This window comes from Xenopus laevis, chromosome 7S (assembly GCF_017654675.1).
Source record: "Xenopus laevis strain J_2021 chromosome 7S, Xenopus_laevis_v10.1, whole genome shotgun sequence".
Taxonomy (NCBI): Eukaryota; Metazoa; Chordata; class Amphibia; order Anura; family Pipidae; genus Xenopus; species Xenopus laevis.
The window spans coordinates 8,508,663-8,530,715 of NC_054384.1; the positions used below are offsets into that span (position 1 = coordinate 8,508,663).

The 22,053-nt window shown below is 40.9% G+C and overlaps 1 protein-coding gene across 3 annotated transcripts; it reads left to right on the forward strand.

The window, feature by feature from the left end:
- The first annotated feature begins 7,056 nt into the window (after window positions 1-7,056).
- cdk1.S (cyclin-dependent kinase 1 S homeolog) lies at window positions 7,057-18,732 on the forward strand. 3 transcript variants are annotated; one of them, NM_001087085.1, is given in 8 exon segments: window positions 7,057-7,101; window positions 9,418-9,477; window positions 11,098-11,254; window positions 12,297-12,420; window positions 14,000-14,170; window positions 15,557-15,720; window positions 17,386-17,527; window positions 18,375-18,728. In NM_001087085.1, coding segments are annotated over 7 exon segments (909 nt in total). In that variant the 5' UTR covers window positions 7,057-7,101; window positions 9,418-9,440; the 3' UTR covers window positions 18,489-18,728.
- The last annotated feature ends 3,321 nt before the right edge of the window (window positions 18,733-22,053 follow it).

Here is a 22,053-nt window from a genome sequence, read left to right on the forward strand (position 1 = left end):
ATTTAATTAAAAATTAGATAACCAAAGTCAAGCTCTCATGCCACAAGGGATGTTGCTAGACTGTTGGCCTGCAATTGAATACTCAAGTATTATTATTATCAATATATATCTATATATGACATTCTGCAGCTCTGTTAACTGCAGTGCACCCTATCCTGTCGTTCTAAATGGGACCCTTTTCTTAACAGGGCCTGGAACAGCTTATAAATTCTTATAACTACTTAGAATGGGACATAAACCTGAGAGCATTACCTTGGTGTATAGAAACCACTCACCCCACTGCATATTCTCAGCGCAATAAAATATCAATATTACGCAGCTGACAGCTGGTTCTGCATTCTCAATAGTTTCCTTGATAAACAGGCCGCAAAATAAGATAAATGGACAATCCTACAAACAATTGCTATTTTAGCAGTGATATGAGGCTTCTAATAAATCCGTAGGAATTCATAAAAAAATTATTCATGACAGAGTTTTTCCCCGGAGGATCAAACTAAAGTTTTGCATTTCGAATGCAGATTTGTGAACAGGGAAGTACAAGAAAATTATTCTTTTAAACAAATTAAATGGGACTTGTATTTAAAACGCAGTCACAATAATATAATCTTTAAAAGAGAAATTCTAACAACGTGGATCATCGCACTACGGCAGGTTTAATTTTTTTTTTTTAAAGAGACGGTACTTCGATTATCGAATGGTCGAATATTCAAAAGTATTTTACTTCAAATCGAATTCGAATTCGTGGTATCCTATTCGTAGGTCGAAGTATCCAAAAAATAACTGCCCCTTAATGTTCAATATGAACTGTCTCTATAGCACCACAGGGATCTAAATGTGAGCAACTATTCAAGTGTCCCTGTGACTTGTGAGCTGCTCCCACCCACACCCCCACCTTGCACCCACCCATAAGCTGCAATACTCTGCCCACCCACTGACAGTACAGTAATGACCCCCTGCTTACCTGGTTCCTTCCTCCAGAGGGAGAGGCCATACTGAACTCCAGCAGGGAACTTTCCCTATCCAAGTACAGAACAATCCAAAAAGTAGAGAAGACTTGGGGGGTCGCTGTCACAATTAAATCCCAGTCGGGCCACTGTTTTGAAAAGCTCCTACACTGGCCTAAATCGCCCGATTTCCCGAATCGCCCCTCGCAGCAGCGCGCAGGGAACTTTCTCCAGCAGCGATCAGTCGCTTCGCAATTGCCAACTACACAGAGCCGGGTGGGCGTGGCCAGGCAGGTAAGTGGCAGCTGCTGAGGCTCCGCCGGGAAGAGAGAGAATGTTCTGTACATACAGGAATAATCACGTTCCATTCTCTTTCCATTCACTCGCTCTGTGTGTGGGGGACACGAGTCCTACTGCCAATTCATCAGCGATCTCTCTAATTATTGCAAGTCTTTGATTTTAAAGGGCCACTGTCCTATTAAAATAAATCTAAAGTTTCGTCCCAAACTAAAAATAAAAATAGATCTTGGCTTATTAAAAATACACTTTATTTTAATGTAGAAATGCAATCTTTAAAGGTGGGGTGACTATTTCAGGGGCCCCATGATCAGGTTCCCAAAGAACTAGATGCCAGGTAAAAATATTTATAGGACCCTCCAAAAACTCATGGCAAGTGCCACTTTGATACGCTGCTGCCCCCCAGTGATAGGAAAGGGGAGGACAAAATGCCCCTGTGTCTTGGCTCCTAATAGTAATGAACAAAAAAATGCAGCTTTCATGTTTTCATGCCAAAATCCTGCTCATGTGTGCTAACAATCCAATGCTATGAAGAACAGGGAGTGTGAGTAGCCAGGGGGACTGACCTTTTCTCTACCTGCCTTTCTAGACTCAGAGCTGAAAGAGACAAAATTTGCCAGACCCTGGAAAGGGTTTTGACCAAATCCACTATTTTGGATTCAGCTAAACCCCCGAATCCTTCGCCAAAAATTTGGCCGAATACCGAACCGATTCCTAATTTGCATGTGCAAATTAGGGGTGGGAAGGGGAAAAAAAATGTCTTTCCTTCCTTGTTTTGTGACAACACATCATGTGATTTCCCTCCCGCCCCTTATTTGCATATGCAAATTAGGATTTGGATTCGGTTCGGCAGAAGGATTCGGCTGAATCCGAATCTTGCTGAAAAAGGCCAAATCCCAGCCGAATTCCGAACCCAATCCTGGCTTTGGTGCATCCCTACCTGCAGGGGTGCTTCGCCAATGAGGCGACTTGAGACTGTTGCCTCAAGCGGCAGCGCCCCACTAGGTACCAGGGGTAGCAAAAAATGCCGCTCCTGGTACTTTAAGAGCTGAATTTCCGGTGCACTGGCCCTCTCTGCTGCACTGGTGGACCCTCCCCCCCGGACCCCCTCGGGCGGCAGAGGGGCCAGGATCGCCCCTGCCTACTTTTTATTACTCATCTTCCTATTCAGCCCCTCTTCTATTCGTATTCTAGTCTCTTATTCAAATCAATGCATGGTTGCTAGGGGAATTTGGACTCTAGCAACCAGATTGCTGAAATTGCAAACTGGAGAGCTGCTGAATAAATAGCTAAATAACTCAAAAACCAATATAACAAACAAATAATAAAAAACAAAATGGAAACCAATTGCAAATTGTCTCAGAATATCACTCTCTATATCAGGATCCCCAACCAATGCTTAGTGAGCAACATAGATAACATATATAACTTTGATATTCCGCTCAGTGGCCTCAAAGCAGGTGCTTATTTTTGAATTCCAGACTTGAGGGCAAGTTTTAGTTGCATAAAAACTAGGTGTACTGACAGAGTCTCCCGTAGTCTGCCAGTCCACACGGGACAACTAAATAGCCAATCACAGCCCTTATTTGGCTGTTTTTCAAGCTTGTGTTGCTCCCTGACAATTGAATGTGGCTTATGGGTAAATAAAGTTTGGGGACCCCTGCTCTACATCATACTTAAATTTAATTTAAAGGTGAACCTCTATAACTGGAAGTTTGGCAGACCAAGAGAAATGCATGCAGCATTGTGCTCTCCTGTTGGAAATAACATGGGCATGCTTGTCTCTGCCACCCAGTCACATGACTGGGACAGCTGGGAAACTGACAATATGTCTAGCCCCATGTCAGATTTCAAAATAAAATATAAAAAAAAAATCTGTTTGCTCTTTTGAGAATTGGATTTCAGTGCAGAATTCTGCTGGAGCAGCACTATTAACTGATGTGTTTTGAAAAACACATGTTTTCCCATGACAGTGTCCCTTTAAATAGTCTTATTAGATTGGATCCTGTCTGACTCTGGTCTAAAAACAGGACAAACAAGATTCTTAAAGCAAATGGCAGATGTGGGTCTATGAGTTTGGGGATAATCCAATTGGGGATAATCTCCTATTGCCATTGTGGTGAAGAGGAAGGAAATCCGGATGTTCCTGATAATTATTGTAATTACATAATAAGTTTCCTTATCATTTATATCACGTTTGTGCTGCCTGATCATCAGGGTCATTTCTAGTTGGAAGTGGGTAGATAATGATCCATGGGAAGTACTAGGAGATTTGACCAAACTAGTTGGGATGTACAAGTGACATGACATGGGGTCCTGCAGAGAAACAGTTGTAGGTAGGAAAATTGAGGGAATGGTAGGTATAGTAGGGCAAGATAACAACAGTAACACTTTGGGGCAGATTTATCATAGGTCTCAATGTAACTGAATGTGTCTCAGTGGGACTTGGCTTTTACTATTGAGTGTTGTTCTTAGATCTACCAGGCAGCTGTTATCTTGTGTTAGGGAGCTGCTATCTGGTTACCTTCCCATTGTTCTTTTGTTTGGCTGCTGGGGGGTAAAAGGAGGGGGTGATATCACTCCAACTTGCAGTACAGCAGTAAAGAGTGATTGCAGTTTATCAGAGCACAAGTCACATGACTGTGGGCAACTGGGAAACTGACAATATGTCTAGCCCCATGTCAGATTTCAAAATTGAATATAAAAAAAATCTTTTAGCTCTTTTGAAAAATGGATTTCAGTGCAGAATTCTGCTGGGGCAGCACTATTAACTGATGTGTTTTGAAAAAAATAAAAAACACGTTTTCCCATGCCTTTAAGTTAACTTTTGGTATATTTTAATGGCTAATTCTAAGAAACTTTTCAATTGGCCTTCGTTTTTTCTTTTTAATAGCTTTTGAACCTTTTGCCTTCTTCTTCTGACTCTTTCCAGCAGAATCAGTGCTCGGATCAGGCAGAAGCCTCTAGTTTGATGAATCCCTACAGAACTGTGTGTGCCCAGTAGGTACTGGTCAGTGCTGGAACTGTGAGGAAGAGATGGATTCATTCCTTTTCTCTAGTAGGGATAGTCTGTACAGAGAGCGACCATAAATCAGTACAGGTATTCCCCTGAAATAAGCACAATTCAACAGGAACAGAGAGATACCATTAATCATTGCCTGCATAGGTATTCCCTGTACTAAGCACAATTCAGCAGGAACAGCCCCCTAAGTTTGCTCATAGTCTGTACAGAGAGATCCCATAAAACTATGGCAGCATAGGTATTCCCTGTACTAAGCACAATTCAGCAGGAACAGTCCCCTAAGTTTGCTCATAGTCTGTACAGAGAGATCCCATAAAACTATGGCAGCATAGGTATTCCCCTGTACTAAGCACAATTCAGCAGGAACAGTCCCCTAAGTTTGCTCATAGTCTGTACAGAGAGATCCCATAAAACTATGGCAGCATAGGTATTCCCCTGTACTAAGCACAACTCAGCAGGAACTTTCCCCTAAGTTTGCTCATAGTCTGTACAGAGAGATCCCATAAAACTATGGCAGCATAGGTATTCCCTGTACTAAGCACAATTCAGCAGGAACAGTCCCCAAAGTTTGCTCATAGTCTGTACAGAGAGATCCCATAAAACTATGGCAGCATAGGTATTCCCCTGTACTAAGCACAATTCAGCAGGAACAGCCCCTAAGTTTGCTCATAGTCTGTAAAGAAAGATCCCATAAAACTATGGCAGCATAGGTATTCCCCTTTACTAAGCACAATTCAGCAGGAACAGTCCCCTAAATTTGCTTATAGTCTGTACAGAGAGATTCCATAAAACTATGGCAGCATAGGTATTCCCTGTACTAAGCACAATTCAGCAGGAACAGCCCCTAAGTTTGCTCATAGTCTGTACAGAGAGATTCAATAAAACTATGGCAGCATAGGTATTCCCTGTACTAAGCACAATTCAGCAGGAACAGTCCCCTAAGTTTGCTCATAGTCTGTACAGAGAGATTCCATAAAACTATGGCAGCATAGGTATTCCCTGTACTAAGCACAATTCAGCAGGAACAGCCCCTAAGTTTGCTTATAGTCTGTACAGAAAGATCCCATAAAACTATGGCAGCATAGGTATTCCCTGTACTAAGAACAATTCAGCAGGAACAGCCCCCTAAGTTTGCTCATAGTCTGTTTGGATGGGGTTCTTCCAAAAGGGGATTTTTACATCTTTTTTTAGAATGATGTAGAGAGTAATATTCTGAGACAAATTTGTAGTTTTTAAGTTATTTAGGTTTTTATTCAGCAGCTCTCCAGTTTGCAATTTCAGCCATTTGGTTGCTGGGGTCCAAGTTACCCCTAGTAACCATACACAGATTTGAAGATTTAGAGATACAAAGTAGCAATAAGAATAAATCATCTTTTTTTTAAAAAAATGAAGACCAACTGAAAATATTCAAATAATAGAATACTAATGGGCAAATTTATCAAGGGTCAAATTTCGAATCTGAAGAAATCTGAAGAAATTAAAATTCAAAAAGACCAACTGAAATTAAATCGAAGGTTTTTTTTTTTGGCCAAATAGGTCAATTTTTGATCGATTTCGAATTGTACGAATCAAAGTAATAGCGCATTCAAATTGTACGATTCGAAATTCCCCCCCCCCCCCAAAAAAACGTTGGTTTTTCAAAGTCGTGCAATTGACTCCAAATTGGTTCTAGGAGGTCCCGCATAGGCAAAAACAGCAATTCGGCAGGTTTCAGATGGCGAATGGTCAAAGTCTAATTTTTAAAATGACAGTACATGATAAATTTCGAAATTCTAATTTTTTTGCAAAGTCGGATCGAAGTGCACAAAAATTAGCTCAGAATTCGAATTTTCACTTTGACCTTTGATACATCTGCCCCTTAAGTTACCTTGAATGTGAAACACCCTTTATTTAACTAATGACCCCCCCCATAGGGAATGACATCATACCAGCCAACTGTCCCTTTTTCGGAGGGACAGTCCCTCTTTTGACAGCTCAACCTGCAGTCCCTCATTAGTACTGGATTTGTCCCTCTTTTCTCTGCACTGAACAGCCAGAAAAAGAAACAAAGTTTCTCACTGAATTGGCTTTTAGCAGAGAGCCCAGAACATCTAACAGGTGCAAATAAGATACTTTGTAACAATTTTGAGACACAAAAACACAGTTTAGATAAGGAGAAATATTTTCAAACTTTCATAACCTGCCAAATTTTGTAAAACAAATATGGTAAGTAGGGGGTGTGGCCACAGAAAGGGGTGTGGTCAAAAATTGCTGCGCTACATGAGGGAAAAAAATTTTTGTCCCTCTTTTTACTTCCAAAATGTTGGGAGGTATGTGACATGATCACACAGGGTTTGATAAGAGTTGATATTTCATGGTAATAATAACTAACACGCCTGCCCTCTAGCTGTTCCTGGAGCCCTCTTGCCAGCCAAACCTTCAGTAGGGGATGCTGGGAGTTGTAGTTCATCAGCAAGCAGAGGGGTACAAGTTAGACATGGCTGGTGTATGAGTGACCCCTTGATATGTAATTGTTGTATTACTTGTCCCGCTGCAGACACTCTCTGCTCCCCTGAAAAAGGATTATTATAAAAGCCGCCCGACCGCTTCAGCTCCATGCGAACATCTCCCTGTGATTTTTATTCCCTATCACGTCCCCGCCCGCTGCTGTTTCCGCTGCCCGCCCTTCCCAGCTTCCTTCGCGCCGTCACCACTGCCTGTCTCTGATTGGCTGCTTTAAATATCCACGGGCGCAGCGATTGGTTCTGCTGGGACAGGCGCTTTACGCGTTTGATTTGAAATCGCTCTGTTCAAGCAAGTTGCCGAGTTTAGCAGGAAGAAGCGGAGCGGCGCGAGGGGGTAAGGTCGCCTGGGCTCCGGCTCTTAAACGAGGGCTTTGTTCGTCCGCTGGGGTTGCTGCTGGGTGGGCTGTGGCGGCAGGTAATGGGGAAGGGGCTGCAGCCGCTGATTCTGTTTATTTGGGTCCAGGGTGCGAGGGTGATCTCCCCCTACACAGGGAATCGGACGCATCTGTCTGTTTTTAGGCATTTAACAGCCCCAGTGTAATTGTCCAGCGACTGTCTGTCATTGGCAGCTCAGACTTTAAATCCCCAGACATTTAAATACCCTCCATGGGTCTCCCAAACTGAAACATGTCCTGAGTGTGTCTGGGGGATGCTGGGAGTTGTAGTCCAGCCACATCTGGGGACCCAAGTTGAAATGCTGTTAAATATCCAGCTAGTAACTAGTCAAAGGGGTGGTTCGTCTTTAAGTTAACTTTTAGTAGGTTATACAATGGCCAATTCTAAGCAATTTTTCAATTGGTCTTCATTATTTATTTTTTTATATATAGTTTTTGAATTATTTGTAGGGATGCACCAAATCCACTATTTTGGATTCAGCCGAACAACCCGAATCCTTCGCGAAAGATTTGTCCGAACCCTAATTTGCATATGCAAATTAAGGGTGGGAAGGGGAAAAATGTGTTTACTTGCTTGTTTTCTGACAATAATTCATGCAATATACCTCCCCGCCTCTAATTTGCATATGCAAATCAGGAATCCGTTCGGCTGGGCAGAAGGATTAGGCCGAATCCTGGATTCAGTTCATCCCTAATTATTTGTCTTGTTCTGACTCTTGCAAATGGGGGTCACTGACCCCATCTAACAAAAACAAATGCTCTGTAAGGCTACACATTCATTGTTATTGCTACTTTCTATTACGCATCTTTCTATTCAGATTCCAGTCTCTTATTCAAATCAGTGCATGGTTGCTAGGGGAATTTGGACCCTAGCAATCAGATTGCTGAAATTGCAAACTGGAGAGCTGAAAATATCACATTCTACATCATACGAAGGGGCAGATTTATCAAGGGTCGAAGTGAGTTTTTGAAGTTAAAAACTTCGTATTTCGAGCTATTTTTTTTTTTTGCGTACTCGATTCGAAGTTGAAATAAAACTTCGAATATCGATATTTATCATGTACTGTCTCTTTAAAACGTCAACCATTCGCCACCTAAAAGCTGCTGAAGTGCTGTTTTAGCCTATGGGGAACCTCCTAGAACGTGTATGGAGGCAATTGGGGTTTAAGAGATCGAAGTTTTATGGGGGAAAACTTCGAATCGAAGGCGCTATTCCTTTGATTGTACGATTCAAAGTAGGACAAATACGGACCACTTCGACCCCCAAAAACCTTCGACCTCTATTTGGATTTGTAAAGGCGCAGGGCTCTGATAGTTAAACGCAAGTCTTTGTGTGTTTGGTTGCACTGAAATAGTTGAATGATGCACCAAACCGCAGTATAGCAGCTTCCATGGCTTAAAGGAGAACTAAAGCTTAACTAAAGAAGTAGCTAGAAATGCTGTACATGATGTTTTGTGCTTCTGTACCAGCCCAAGGCAACCACAGCCCTTTAGCAGTAAAGATCTGTGTCTCCAAAGATGCCCCAGTAGCTCCCCATCTTCTTTTCTGCTGATTCACTGCACATGCTCTGTGCTGCTGTCACTTACTGAGCTTAGGGAGCCACTCACAATATACAGTACACATAGAATAGAAATGTCACAATATAAGGCTGATTAGTAATTAATACAGATAATTACTACATGGCAGCACAGAAACCAGTGCAATTAGCATCAGAATTGAATAATCGGCAAACCTGTAGCATCAGCTTATATTACAGCCAGGGAAGCTCATTTTCTGCTGGATAATTAGTGACGAGCCCTAAGCTTAGCTTCTCAACAGCCAATCAGAGCCCACTGAGCATGTGAGTGTCACAGACACTTTCCAAGATGGTGACCCCCTGTGACAAGTTTGAAGTCCTGGATCATTGCTGCTATTGACAAGCTGAGACTTTAGCCTCGTGCAATACGTTCACTATATAAAATATGGAATTTTAGCCACATTCATTTTAAGAGTTTAGTTCTCCTTTAAAGGGGTGCAGTACAGTGGTCAATTTATTGTATAAAACAAGGGAGCAGCTTTATCGGGTTTCTGATCAGGATCCAGCTACTGAGGGGGGTGATGCTGAATTACAGTTATGGCTCTTTCTACTGTACAAATATGCAGGATCTCTCTGGATATTAATAAGCTTGGCTGTTTCTTTATATCTGGCAGTTTGTTTTTCCAGTATCTCAAGGTGTGACTTGTAGATTTTTTTTGTTTTTCCTCCTCTGCTCAGGAATCCAGCCTTGGGAAACAGCCATGGACGAGTACACTAAAATAGAAAAGATCGGAGAGGGTAAGTGGAGGGCATTTCTCTTATTGGGTTTTAACATCTCTTTCCTCCATGGGGTGGGGGATTCAGAGAAGGACGTTAAATGCAAAACTTAATGTCAGTCTAGGGACCTTAACCCATTGTGCCTATGAAATGCTTTACTGCCTGCAAGGGGCACAACTTTTATTAAAACAGGGAATTTGGCACATACCTGGCCACGTAAAGACACATTTACTCTTCTAGTTGCCAACCCTGCAGTTGGACATTGTGGTGAAGAGCCGTAGATGCTACTGGAGTTCATTTTAAGGCTCGATCAGCATTAGAGGGAAATCCATGGCCCCGCCCTTCTTCTTTACCTGGCATTAAAGGGGAACTAAATCCACATTAGCTTGTAGTAGTACAGAGGGCGGCTGTGCCTCTATCCAGCTACAGCAAGACCTTAAAGCTCAGACGAAGGCCTCTGTTCACCCACGGTGGCCCTTATGTGGACTCGCAGCCTACAGGAGGCTGTTTGGCAGTACATCTGGCCATAACTTGACTAGAATTCAAAAATAATCACCTGCTTCGAGGCCACTGGGAACAACATGCTGCTCACAAGCCACTGGTTGGGGATCACTAAACTAGAGCTTTGTCTAAACCAAAGACCTGGTTTCAGCTCTAGTCTAAAGACATGGATGGAGGCTGTTCAAGGGACAATACACAGCATGGCAGCCTTTCTAATGTTCTGAGAAAAACCGTGATCCCCAACCAGTAGCTTGTGAGTAACATGTTGCTCTCCAACCCCCTTGGATGTTGCTCTGTGTCCTCAAAGCAGGTGCTTATTTTTGAATTCCAGGCTTGGAAGCACATTTTATTTGCATAAAAACGAAATCTAGTGCCAAGTAGAACCTCCTGGAGGCTTAGTCCACATTAGGGCAACCAAATAACCAAGTACAGCCTTATCTGGCACCCCAAGGGAATTTTTCATGCTTGTGTTGCTCCCCAACTCTTTTTACATTTAAATGTGGCTGACGGGTAAAAAAGGTTGGGGACCCCTGGTCCAGTAGATGCCCTCAATAATCAAAGCTGCAGAAAAATAAACTGCAGCTCCTCTTCCCAATCAATTCCTAACGCCCTATACACTGGCAGAGATTCCCAACCTTTCCCAATCTTCATACTGAACGATATCCATAGTGCGTGGTTATTGGTTGGGATGATTTTTCAGACACGCACATACTAAAAATTGTACCAAGCTTTTTTTTCATACAACATTATTGTATGTGTCAAAATCTTGAGGATATATAAATAGTCAGATATTCCAACCATGGGCCTGTGTTTTAAAAAGCAAATGAGTTTAATGTGGGATGGATAAGGGTCTTAATGTGGCCATACACAGGGAGATCCGCTTGTTTGATGATGTCTGATCAGAATGGAGGCCATACGGGTGGTCGGATTGCAGGACCGCATCAACGGAAAAAAACGGCCGCGATCCAACAGGATTTATATAACCTGCCCAATCGACATCTGCCCGACTTTCGGCCAGATATTGATCAGGGACGCCCATCGGATGGTTCCACACACAGGCCAACAGCATCTTATAGACCAGGCCTGTTGGCATCTGGCACTGTATGGAGCATGTCAACAATATCTTTCTGTTTTTCTCAGGCACATATGGGGTTGTGTACAAAGGTCGTCACAAAGCAACTGGCCAGGTTGTTGCAATGAAGAAAATTCGATTGGAAAACGAAGAGGAAGGTGTCCCAAGTACAGCAATCCGAGAAATATCACTACTTAAAGAGCTTCAGCACCCTAACATAGTTTGGTAAGTGGTACCCAGGTTTTCTCCCTATGGTGCACTAGCCGGGCTTATTTATGGGGTTGTTGCCCAACAGGCGAGTGCAGGATATTGAGTGTGACATTAGCATAGCGATATAATACAGGTATGGGACGGGTTTCCGGATAATGAATCCCAAAACTGTATATGTTTAGTAAAATATACATCTCTAGTCCCTATAAGACCCTATTACAGAGTGCAAAGGAAGGAAATCCAGCCCCTGCCTGCCATTCTCTCAACTCCATTCCCTACATGGGGTTAAAATTAATTTCCTCAGTGACATGGCAGTCATTGGAATTGACTCCCATGAGTACAGCTTTGAGTTTGGTTAAACCAGTCTCAATGATGAAAGGAGAACTAAAGCCTAACTAAAGAAGTAGCTAGAAATGTTGTACTTGATGTTTTGTGCTTCTGTACCAGCCCAAGGCAACCACAGCCCTTTAGCAGTAAAGATCTGTGTCTCCAAAGATGCCCCAGTAGCTCCCCATCTTCTTTTCTGCTGATTCACTGCACATGCTCTGTGCTGCTGTCACTTACTGAGCTTAGGGAGCCACTCACAATATACAGTACACATAGAATAGAAATGTCACAATATAAGGCTGATTAGTAATTAATACACATAATTACTACATGGCAGCACAGAAACCAGTGCAATTAGCATCAGAATTTAATAATCAGCAAACCTGTAGCATCAGCTTATATTACAGCCAGGGAAGCTCATTTTCTGCTGGATAATTAGTGACGAGCCCTAAGCTTAGCTTCTCAACAGCCAATCAGAGCCCACTGAGCATGTGTGTCACAGACACTTTCCAAGATGGTGACCCCCTGTGACAAGTTTGAAGTCCTGGATCATTGCTGCTATTGACAAGCTGAAACTTTAGCCTCGTGCAATAAGTTCACTATATAAAATATGCCATTTTCAGCCATGTTCATTTTTAGGGTTTAGTTCTCCTTTAACAGCTGGGGGGAGGGTAAATTCCATCAAACATAAATGTATATGTTGCGGCACTGATTCATTTCTTCTTTCCAGTCTCCTAGATGTCCTCATGCAAGATTCAAGGTTGTATCTTATCTTTGAGTTTCTCTCCATGGATCTAAAGAAGTATTTGGACTCCATACCCAGCGGCCAGTATATAGATACGATGCTCGTTAAGGTAATCAGAGGTTCTTTTTTTTTTTTTTTTTTTTTTTTTTTTTTTTGAAGCTACTCCATGTTATGATATTGCAAGGCAGATATAATTGGATTATCTGAGCTCAAATCCCTCTGTCTAATGGGCTTTTTCTAACAAAACCATCACAGCAAAGGGTGAAGGGAGGGGGCTGTATACTGTAAACTATCTACATTGCAAGGACCCAATATGGAGTAGCTTCAGTTCCCCTGTTTAGCTCAAAATGTAATGCTTTTTGTGATTAAAACAGGCAAAAATATATTAGGCATAAGCTCTATTCACTGTAGAACAAGGGGGTATACTGTTTCTTTGCGCAGTGCCCATGCCAGTATTGTTTTTATAAATAAAGTACAGTGTAGGTCGCCTTTTAAATTGAACTAGCTTTTTGTACAGTATTTCTTCAGTATAGGATTTTAGCTTGTTGCTGGAGTCAATTTACTCTAGCAACCAAGCATCTGTTTAAATGACCAACTTGACAATGAATAGCAGAGGGCCTAAATGTTGTGGCATCACTGAGCCGTAGGTTTTTTGGTGTCGGTGACCCCAATCCCCCTTTACTTTTGGAAAGAGGAAGAAGGTAAAGTTGCTAAGAAAGATCCATTTAAAAAAACCTATTACAATTCTAACATAAAGATGGTCTTACCCTTAAATAAGTAAACCTTTAAAATGAGTAAATGTAAAACTGATGAGGGGGGGCTATTCTAAGAACTTTTGTAATGTACATTCATTATTTATTTTCTTTTAATTCCAAGATATTAAGGGATACATGTACTGTTAATAGGAATGAATTTTGTTACAACAGCACCACCTGCTGGTCAGTTTCCCACCAGTCTGACCACCAAGTAGTCAAGGAAGTTGTCAGGTGAAAGAAAGAGGCTGCTCTGATGTTCTTCTGCTTAGGAATAAAATTAGAAACCTTTCTCACATCTTTCCTAAGCAGAAGAACATCAGCCTCTTTCTTTCACCTGACAACTTCCTTGACTACTTGGTGGTCAGACTGGTGGGAAACTGACCAGCAGGTGGCGCTGTTGTAACAATTCATTCATATTAACCGTACATGTATCCCTTAATATCTTGGAATTAAAAGAAAATAAATAATGATTGTAAAATAGAAAAGTGCTTAGAATAGCAGTCTCATCAATTTTACATTCACTTGTTTTAAAGGTTTACTTATCCTTTAAAATAGACCGGTTACACCTTTTTTCTTTTATCGTGAGGCTGCTCCATGAAGTGCAGTGTTTGCATGGCCCAAACCAATGGAAGGGGCCTCAGCTCGAAGGCAATGGGATATGATTTGATGCAGTGCTTGTATATTGCATATATATAATAATCCATGGATGACACTTCGGCCCATTCAAATAAAATGCCTGTGTTTTGTGTATCATATAAGCTCAGACCTTGCCTTAAGTCTAGTTACAACTATTCATGGCACGCTATCTGTTTAGGATCTATAATATAAATATCTCTTAATATAGATTCTAAACAGGCACCATAATAAATATAATTTCCATTGCTTATGATTTTGTAATTATAGTGAAAGTTTATTTACATTTTTCCCCTCCAGAGTTACCTATACCAGATCCTACAAGGCATTGTATTTTGCCACTCCAGAAGAGTGCTACACAGAGACCTGAAACCGCAGAACCTGCTCATCGACAGCAAGGGAGTGATAAAGTTGGCAGATTTTGGGCTAGCCAGAGCTTTCGGCATTCCAGTTCGGGTTTACACACATGAGGTGAGTTATCTGTAATCAGTCCCTAACTAACCCTTCCTTCACTTTCTCTTTCTACTTTGCTTTGACTTTGTGGTCCAACAGTCTGGCTCCATAAAATGCCTTTTTATTAAAGGAGAAGGAAAGCTACGGAGGCATTTTATTGCTAATAGATTAGCTGTAATAGTACAAGATAGAATGCTATATTTATTCTGTAGAATGTTTTACCATATCTGAGTAAAAAGCTCTGTTTGTTCAGGATAGCAGCTGCCATATTAGCTTGGTGTGACATCACTTCCTGCCTGAGTCTCTCCCTGCTCACTCATAGCTTTGGGCTCAGAGCAGAGAAGGGAGAGAGGAGCAAACCAGCACAGGGTACTAATGTTGGGATCGCTATGTCGCCCTCTTGATTTTGGCCTTTACGACCTTCGCTGCTCCTCTGGATTACGCACAATATAGCAGAAACTTTGCCTTTCAGTTTCTAAAGGGGAACTGTTGTGAAAATGAAAATTTAACATAAGCTTCAACATACTAATATAAGACACTTTCTAAATATAATCAATTAAAAATTCTGCATTGTTTCTGAAATAATCAAGTTTATCTTCACTATTCCTCTCTCAGCATCTGTTTCTCTTCATGCAGCAGTTGGGTGTCAGATATTCATTGACAGTTAGATCCAACATATCTTATAGGGGGGCTCCTTTTGCCTAGAAGATGTATTAGATCTCACTCTATTAAAATCACCAGACCTCATGTCTCTCTACATGCAGGATTTGTGCAAAAGGCAGTAATTTTGTTTGTACTGGAATCAGTTATTTGAACGAGTTCTAATTCATCTGCTAGGAAAGGAAGCCCCCCTATAAGGAATAGTGAATATAAAATTATTAATTCAGAAACAATGCAGAATTTTTTATTGATTTATATTTAGTAAGTTTCTTCGGTATGAGGAAGCTTATATTACATTTTTGTGATGGTTCCCCTTTAAGTTTGGATTTAGCTCTGTTGTGCATGTACACTGGCCCGGGCAACAGTAAGGATTGCCATCACTTCAACTTGCAGTAAAGAGTGATTGACTGAAGTTTATCAGAGGACAAGTCACATGACTGGGGGCAGCTGGGAAACGGACAGTATGTCTAGCCCCATGTCAGATTTCAAAATTAAATCTAAAAAATCTCTCGGCTCTTTTGAGAAATGGATTTCAGTGCAGAATTCAGCTGGAGCAGCGCTAACTTACTGATGCCTTTTGAAAACAATCTTTTTCCCATGACGGTATCCCTTTAAGCCTTTCTTTTGAAAGGCAATGGTGCAAAGGCACACTGCTTCTATACAACAATATGAGATGAGGAAAGTGGGCTTGTATGGGGGCTGCCAGCTCTTTCAGGAATATCAAGACTGTTGTCTGATGTACAGGTAGTGACATTATGGTACAGAGCCCCAGAAGTGCTGTTGGGGTCAGTCCGATATTCCACGCCGGTTGATGTTTGGAGCATAGGAACCATTTTTGCTGAGATTGCCACAAAGAAACCCCTCTTCCACGGTGACTCTGAAATTGACCAGCTCTTCAGGATATTCAGGTACCTTCTTGCCTTCACCCGATGCCTCCGACCCTTTTGATTCTTTTTGAAGGAGACATATAGGATAAATGAAAAAACCCTAATTTTGTAGGCAATTATGAGTAATATATGGTGTTGTACATGGTCCAAAAAAGTATCATTAAAAATAGCCCCTTTATTAGAGCTCCCTCTGGTCCCTGTGTTTCAAATGAGGGGTGGGCGTGTCCTAACGGTCCCTGCCAGAAGCACAGTAGGAGGGGGACAGCCAATCACAGCTCTGCAGTCACACAAGCACAGGCAGGCTTCAGTTCCTCATCAGGTCCTGCTAGCTGCTGATTGGTTCCTGTCCTACAGTGCAGTGAGCTGAGAGCCACTGGCTCCCCTGCACAGCCTGGGAATTCAGGGAGCAGGAAGTGGAACAGAAGGGAGGGATTATTAGGGTTTTGCAGAAATATTCAATAAATCGGCCTGAAACACTAGTTTTTAAGCACAATTCTTCTATATCTAAATGAGTATAATGCACTGGTACACTTATTTTTTACACACAATGTCTCCTTTAAAGGGGACCTGGTCACCCAGACACACACATCTGTATAATAAAAGTCCTTTTCAAATAAACATGAAATCCAATTTCTATTTTTTATTAAAGCATTCATAGCTGTTGTAAGTGCATTTAAAAATCTCAGCTGTCAATCAATTTTTGTCTGCCCCTCCTCTATGCCTTAGGCAATTACTTTCACTTTCCATTCAGTACTTCCTACATGTCACTTCCTACATGTTAATTGTGTAACCAGGACATGGGGATGGACATCAGGTCCCCCATTCTGAGGCACAAACAAGATTCTGAGATGATACAAGACTTGTCTTAATAACAGTGTCCATATAATGGCTCCTGCCTGCTTGTTATAATTATGAGTTCCCAGACTGGAGGAAACCAGATACAAATTTATATAGTGTAATTAAAGTTCATTTTACTTGACTGATGTGATATAATAGGATTTTGAATATTTTTTTTTTTGGGTGACGGGTCCCCTGGGATCTACGTCCTATTATCAAATTGTCACCAGGAGGCACATTTATCAAAGGTCGAATTCCTGTGAGTCTCTTGAAAATACTCGAAATTCAATTAGGGAGGTTATTTAAGATTAAAAATCGAACATCTTAAACTCAAACGAAGTTTGCCAACTCGATAACTTGAACGTGAACTCGGCAGGTTAAAGGTGGCGGATAGTTGACTTCAGATTATTCCAAGGGTAAAGGTTTGATCTCTAAATTTTAATTAAAATTCGAATTGCGTTTGAATAATTCGAATTTGAGTTCTGACCATTTTCAGTGCTTTTAAAGTTCTTTGTAAAAACAATTGCAATTGAAAGCAACATTTGCTTAACTCCTGGTTGTCTTTTTAAACAATGTTGCAAAAGTCTTGGTTCCCCGTCGGCTGCCTTGTCTTACATTGTATCAACAGTCTGAACCACCAGTGCAGAGAATAGACGCACACTGCTTTCATTAGCAATGCATATATAATATTTATAATAAAATGAATGTATATTGCAAAGTTGCTTCTGATTGTTTTATTTTATTAGGAATTTTTTTTTCATGTTGACATTACCTTTAAATGCATCAAAATAATCAATGTCTGTTTTTTTTATCCCACAAGTAAAGAGACTCATTTTTTTTATTTCGCAGAGCTTTGGGAACACCCAACAATGAGGTGTGGCCAGAAGTAGAATCTTTACAAGATTACAAGAACTCATTCCCCAAATGGAAAGGGGGGAGCTTGTCGGCGAACGTGAAAAATATCGATAAGGATGGGCTGGACCTACTGGCTGTAAGTTTGAGGGGAATCCTGTTAAGGGAGGCTGTTCATTGCACTGGAGGAGTTCATTGGGCAGGTCTTTGTCCTGGGTCTGTATTTAGGAACCAAGACCAGCATTTCACTTAGTGGTGGGATGTGTAGGAGTGCACTACATGCTACCCTCGCCCCCCTTTGTTCTTAAAGGGATACTATCACAGCAAAACATATTTTTTTCTCCAAAACTTCTCAGTTAATAGTGCTACTCCAGCAGAATTCTGCACTGAAATCAGTTTTTTTAAAAGAGCAAACAGATTTTTTTTATATTTCATTTTGAAATCTGACATGGGGCTAGACATATTGTCAATTTCCCAGCTGCCCCAGTCATGTGACTTGTGTTCTGATAAACTTCAGTCACTCTTTACTGCTGTACTGCAAGTTGGAGTGATATCATCCCCCTCCCTTTTCCCCCCAGCAGCCAAACAACAGAACAATGGGAAGGTAACCAGATAGCAGCTCCCTAACACAAGATAACAGCTGCCTGGTAGATCTAAGAACAACACTCAATAGTAAAATCCAGGTCCCACTGCGACACATTCAGTTACATTGAGTAGTAGAAACAACAGTCTGCCAGAAAGCAGTTCCATCCTAAAGTGCTGGCTCTTTCTGAAATCACATGACCAGGCAAAATGACCTGAGATGCACCTACACAGTAATATTACAACTAAATACACTTGCTGGTTCAGGAATAAAATTTTATATTGTAGAGTGAATTATTTGCAGTATAATTTAAGACAAAACGACATCATAAAAATTAAGACTGTATCCCTTTGTTTTGTGTTTTTTTTTTTTTTTTAAACCTTATTTGAAACTTCCTTTACAGAAAATGCTAATCTATGATCCAGCCAAGAGAATTTCCGCACGTAAAGCTTTGCTGCACCCCTACTTCGATGATTTGGATAAGTCCAGCCTTCCTGACAATCAGATTAGAAACTAACACATCGAGCGTAGTTTCTGTATGGGAATCTTGATGTAAATCACTTTCTTTTTTTTTTATTGTCTGTATGTGATATATATGTGTGTGTGTTTGTCTCGTCTTCTGCTGCTGATATTGCTGCACCCTAAGTACTTATATATGCACCACACTCTAATGTAAATATGGACTTGCCAAACTTGTGTATAGATGCATCTCCACACTGACATTTCATTTCCAATAAAGCTTTATTGTATATTGCTGAAAATCTCTTCTCTTTCCTTATTTTACCTGGTGTGAGGGGGTTGTGGTTATTGTTGCTCTAATAAGACTCAGGCCCTGTATAACTCGCAGCGTAAAACAAATTGCATTAAAATGGCAGGCAAAGGAGTTAAAGAAATGGTAACATCTAAAAAATTAAAGTATTTTAAACAATAAGCTGTGTAGCCATGGGGGGCAGCCATTCAAGCACAGGATACACAGTAGGTAACAGATAAGTACTACTATAGTTTATATAAACAAACTGCTGTGTAGCCATGGGGGCAGCCATTCAAGCACAGGATACACAGTATATAACATAAGTACTACTATAGTTTATATAAACAAGCTGCTGTGTAGCCATGGGGGCAGCCATTCAAGCACAGGATACACAGTAGATAACAGATAAGTACTACTATAGTTAATATAAACAAGCTGCTGTGTAGCCATGGGGGCAGCCATTCAAGCACAGGATACACAGTAGATAACATAAGTACTACTATAGTTTATATAAACAAGCTGCTGTGTAGCCATGGGGGCAGCCATTCAAGCACAGGATACACAGTAGGTAACAGATAAGTACTACTATAGTTTATATAAACAAGCTGCTGTGTAGCCATGGGGGGCAGCCATTCAAGCACAGGGTACACAGTAGATAACAGATAAGTACTACTATAGTTTATATAAACAAGCTGCTGTGTAGCCATGGGGGCAGCCATTCAAGCACAGGATACACAGTAGATAACAGATAAGTACTACTATAGTTTATATAAACAAGCTGCTGTGTAGCCATGGGGGCAGCCATTCAAGCACAGGATACACAGTAGATAACAGATAAGTACTACTATAGTTTATATAAACAAGCTGCTGTGTAGCCATGGGGGCAGCCATTCAAGCACAGGATACACAGTAGGTAACAGATAAGTACTACTATAGTTTATATAAACAAGCTGCTGTGTAGCCATGGGGGGCAGCCATTCAAGCACAGGGTACACAGTAGATAACAGATAAGTACTACTATAGTTTATATAAACAAGCTGCTGTGTAGCCATGGGGGCAGCCATTCAAGCACAGGATACACCGTAGATAACAGATAAGTACTACTATAGTTTATATAAACAAGCTGCTGTGTAGCCATGGGGGCAGCCATTCAAGCACAGGATACACAGTATATAACATAAGTACTACTATAGTTTATATAAACAAGCTGCTGTGTAGCCATGGGGGCAGCCATTCAAGCACAGGATACACAGTAGATAACAGATAAGTACTACTATAGTTTATATAAACAAGCTGCTGTGTAGCCATGGGGGCAGCCATTCAAGCACAGGATACACAGTAGATAACAGATAAGTACTACTATAGTTTATATAAACAAGCTGCTGTGTAGCCATGGGGGCAGCCATTCAAGCACAGGATACACCGTAGATAACAGATAAGTACTACTATAGTTTATATAAACAAGCTGCTGTGTAGCCATGGGGGCAGCCATTCAAGCACAGGATACACAGTAGATAACATAAGTACTACTATAGTTTATATAAACAAGCTGCTGTGTAGCCATGGGGGCAGCCATTCAAGCACAGGATACACAGTAGATAACAGATAAGTACTACTATAGTTTATATAAACAAGCTGCTGTGTAGCCATGGGGGCAGCCATTCAAGCACAGGATACACAGTAGATAACAGATAAGTACTACTATAGTTTATATAAACAAGCTGCTGTGTAGCCATGGGGGCAGCCATTCAAGCACAGGATACACAGTAGATAACAGATAAGTACTACTATAGTTTATATAAACAAGCTGCTGTGTAGCCATGGGGGCAGCCATTCAAGCACAGGATACACCGTAGACCACACACACACTATAAAATCCAATTGTATTCTATGGAGCTTATCTGTTATCTGCTGTGTAACCTGTGCCTTTATCAGCTTCAAATGGCTGCATTTTATGAGTGCAGAGCAATGCTAGATGAGATTTTCATTACTTTACAACACTTTAATTTTTTGGTGTTACTGTACCTTTAAAAGTAAAATCTCTTGTGCACGCAAAGCTGCCATAGGTTTCCATTAAACACCAAAGCTCTATTTTACACAGGGAAGGGAAAGAGTCTCTCCAGCCCACTGAGTTGTCCAGGACACGTCAAGCTTTTTAGTCTGATGTGAAAACCTTTTCTTACACCACAGGGGGATCAAGAGAAATCACTTGCAGTAATGACTCCTAACATCCAGTCTGGCAGTGAGTCAGGATCCTCTGCGAAAGCTGCTTGGGAATAACAAAGTGTTGCTATTTTCAACATCCTTTAATTAAAGGGGAACTAAAGCCAGAAACCGCTCAATTTTCCTACAATTAAATGGAGTGGCTTTAAAGGGCATGTAAAGTCTAAAATAGAATAAGGCTAGAAATGCTGTATTTTGTAAACTAAATATAAACATGAACTTACTGCACCACAAGCCTAATCAAACAAATGATTTATGCTTTCAAAGTTGGCTACAGGGGGTCACCATCTTGTAACTTTGTTATACATCTTTGCAAGACTAAGACTGTGCACATGCTCAGTGTGGTCTGGGCTGCTTAGGGATCGTCATAAGCAAAGCTGCTTGAGTTATGCATGGCTGGGAAGTAAGGCGGGGGCTCCCCCTGCTGTTCATAAGTATGATTGTTTCCCTGCTCAGCAGTTAGGGACTGTCTGACAATTCCTATCCACAGCAGTAAATGAAGGGAGAATTTCACTGCATACAGTCAGGTTTCTTATAAAAACGATACACATTTTTTATTAAAGTATATTGGAGATAGGTTTCTTTTTCATTAAAGAAAGTAAAAATGGGATTTAATTTTTTTGCCTTTACATGCCCATTAAATGCGGTTGTTCATAGTGCTTAAATTCACCTGGCACGAATTCTCTGCGAATTTCCGAGTTGCGTCGCCTGCGAATAAATTCATGAATATCCCGTGAAAATTCGCCAGCGTCAATTTCCGATATCCACGATTTTTTAGTGAAAATGTTTGAATTTCAAGATTTTTTCGTGAACTTTCAGATTTCACTATTTTTCAGAGAATTTTTCGCAAAATAGGGAAATTTGCAAATTTTTCGGAGAAGCAGGAGAAATTTGCCCATCACTAGTTGTTCCCCTTTCAAGCTTTTTTTCAGTTCAGTTGTTTTCAGATTTTTAACCAGATATATAGACTTTTTTTATTTTTTTTCAAATTGCTTTCTATGTTTTGTTTTGTATTTCTTTTCCAAAATGTGTTTAAAGTTAAAGGTTAATGAACTCTGGGTGTATGATAAATAATGTCTTGGCACAATATCCAAAAGAAAGGCAAAGA

Excerpts from the sequence above, each read along its gene's own strand:
- cdk1.S (XM_018226806.2), top strand. The coding sequence starts at position 9,441 with ATGGACGAGTACACTAAAATAGAAAAGATCGGAGAGG. Across the intron at positions 11,255-12,296 it reads CAGCACCCTAACATAGTTTG|TCTCCTAGATGTCCTCATGC; the intron begins GTAAGTGGTACC and ends TCTTCTTTCCAG. Across the intron at positions 15,721-17,385 it reads CAGCTCTTCAGGATATTCAG|AGCTTTGGGAACACCCAACA; the intron begins GTACCTTCTTGC and ends TTTATTTCGCAG.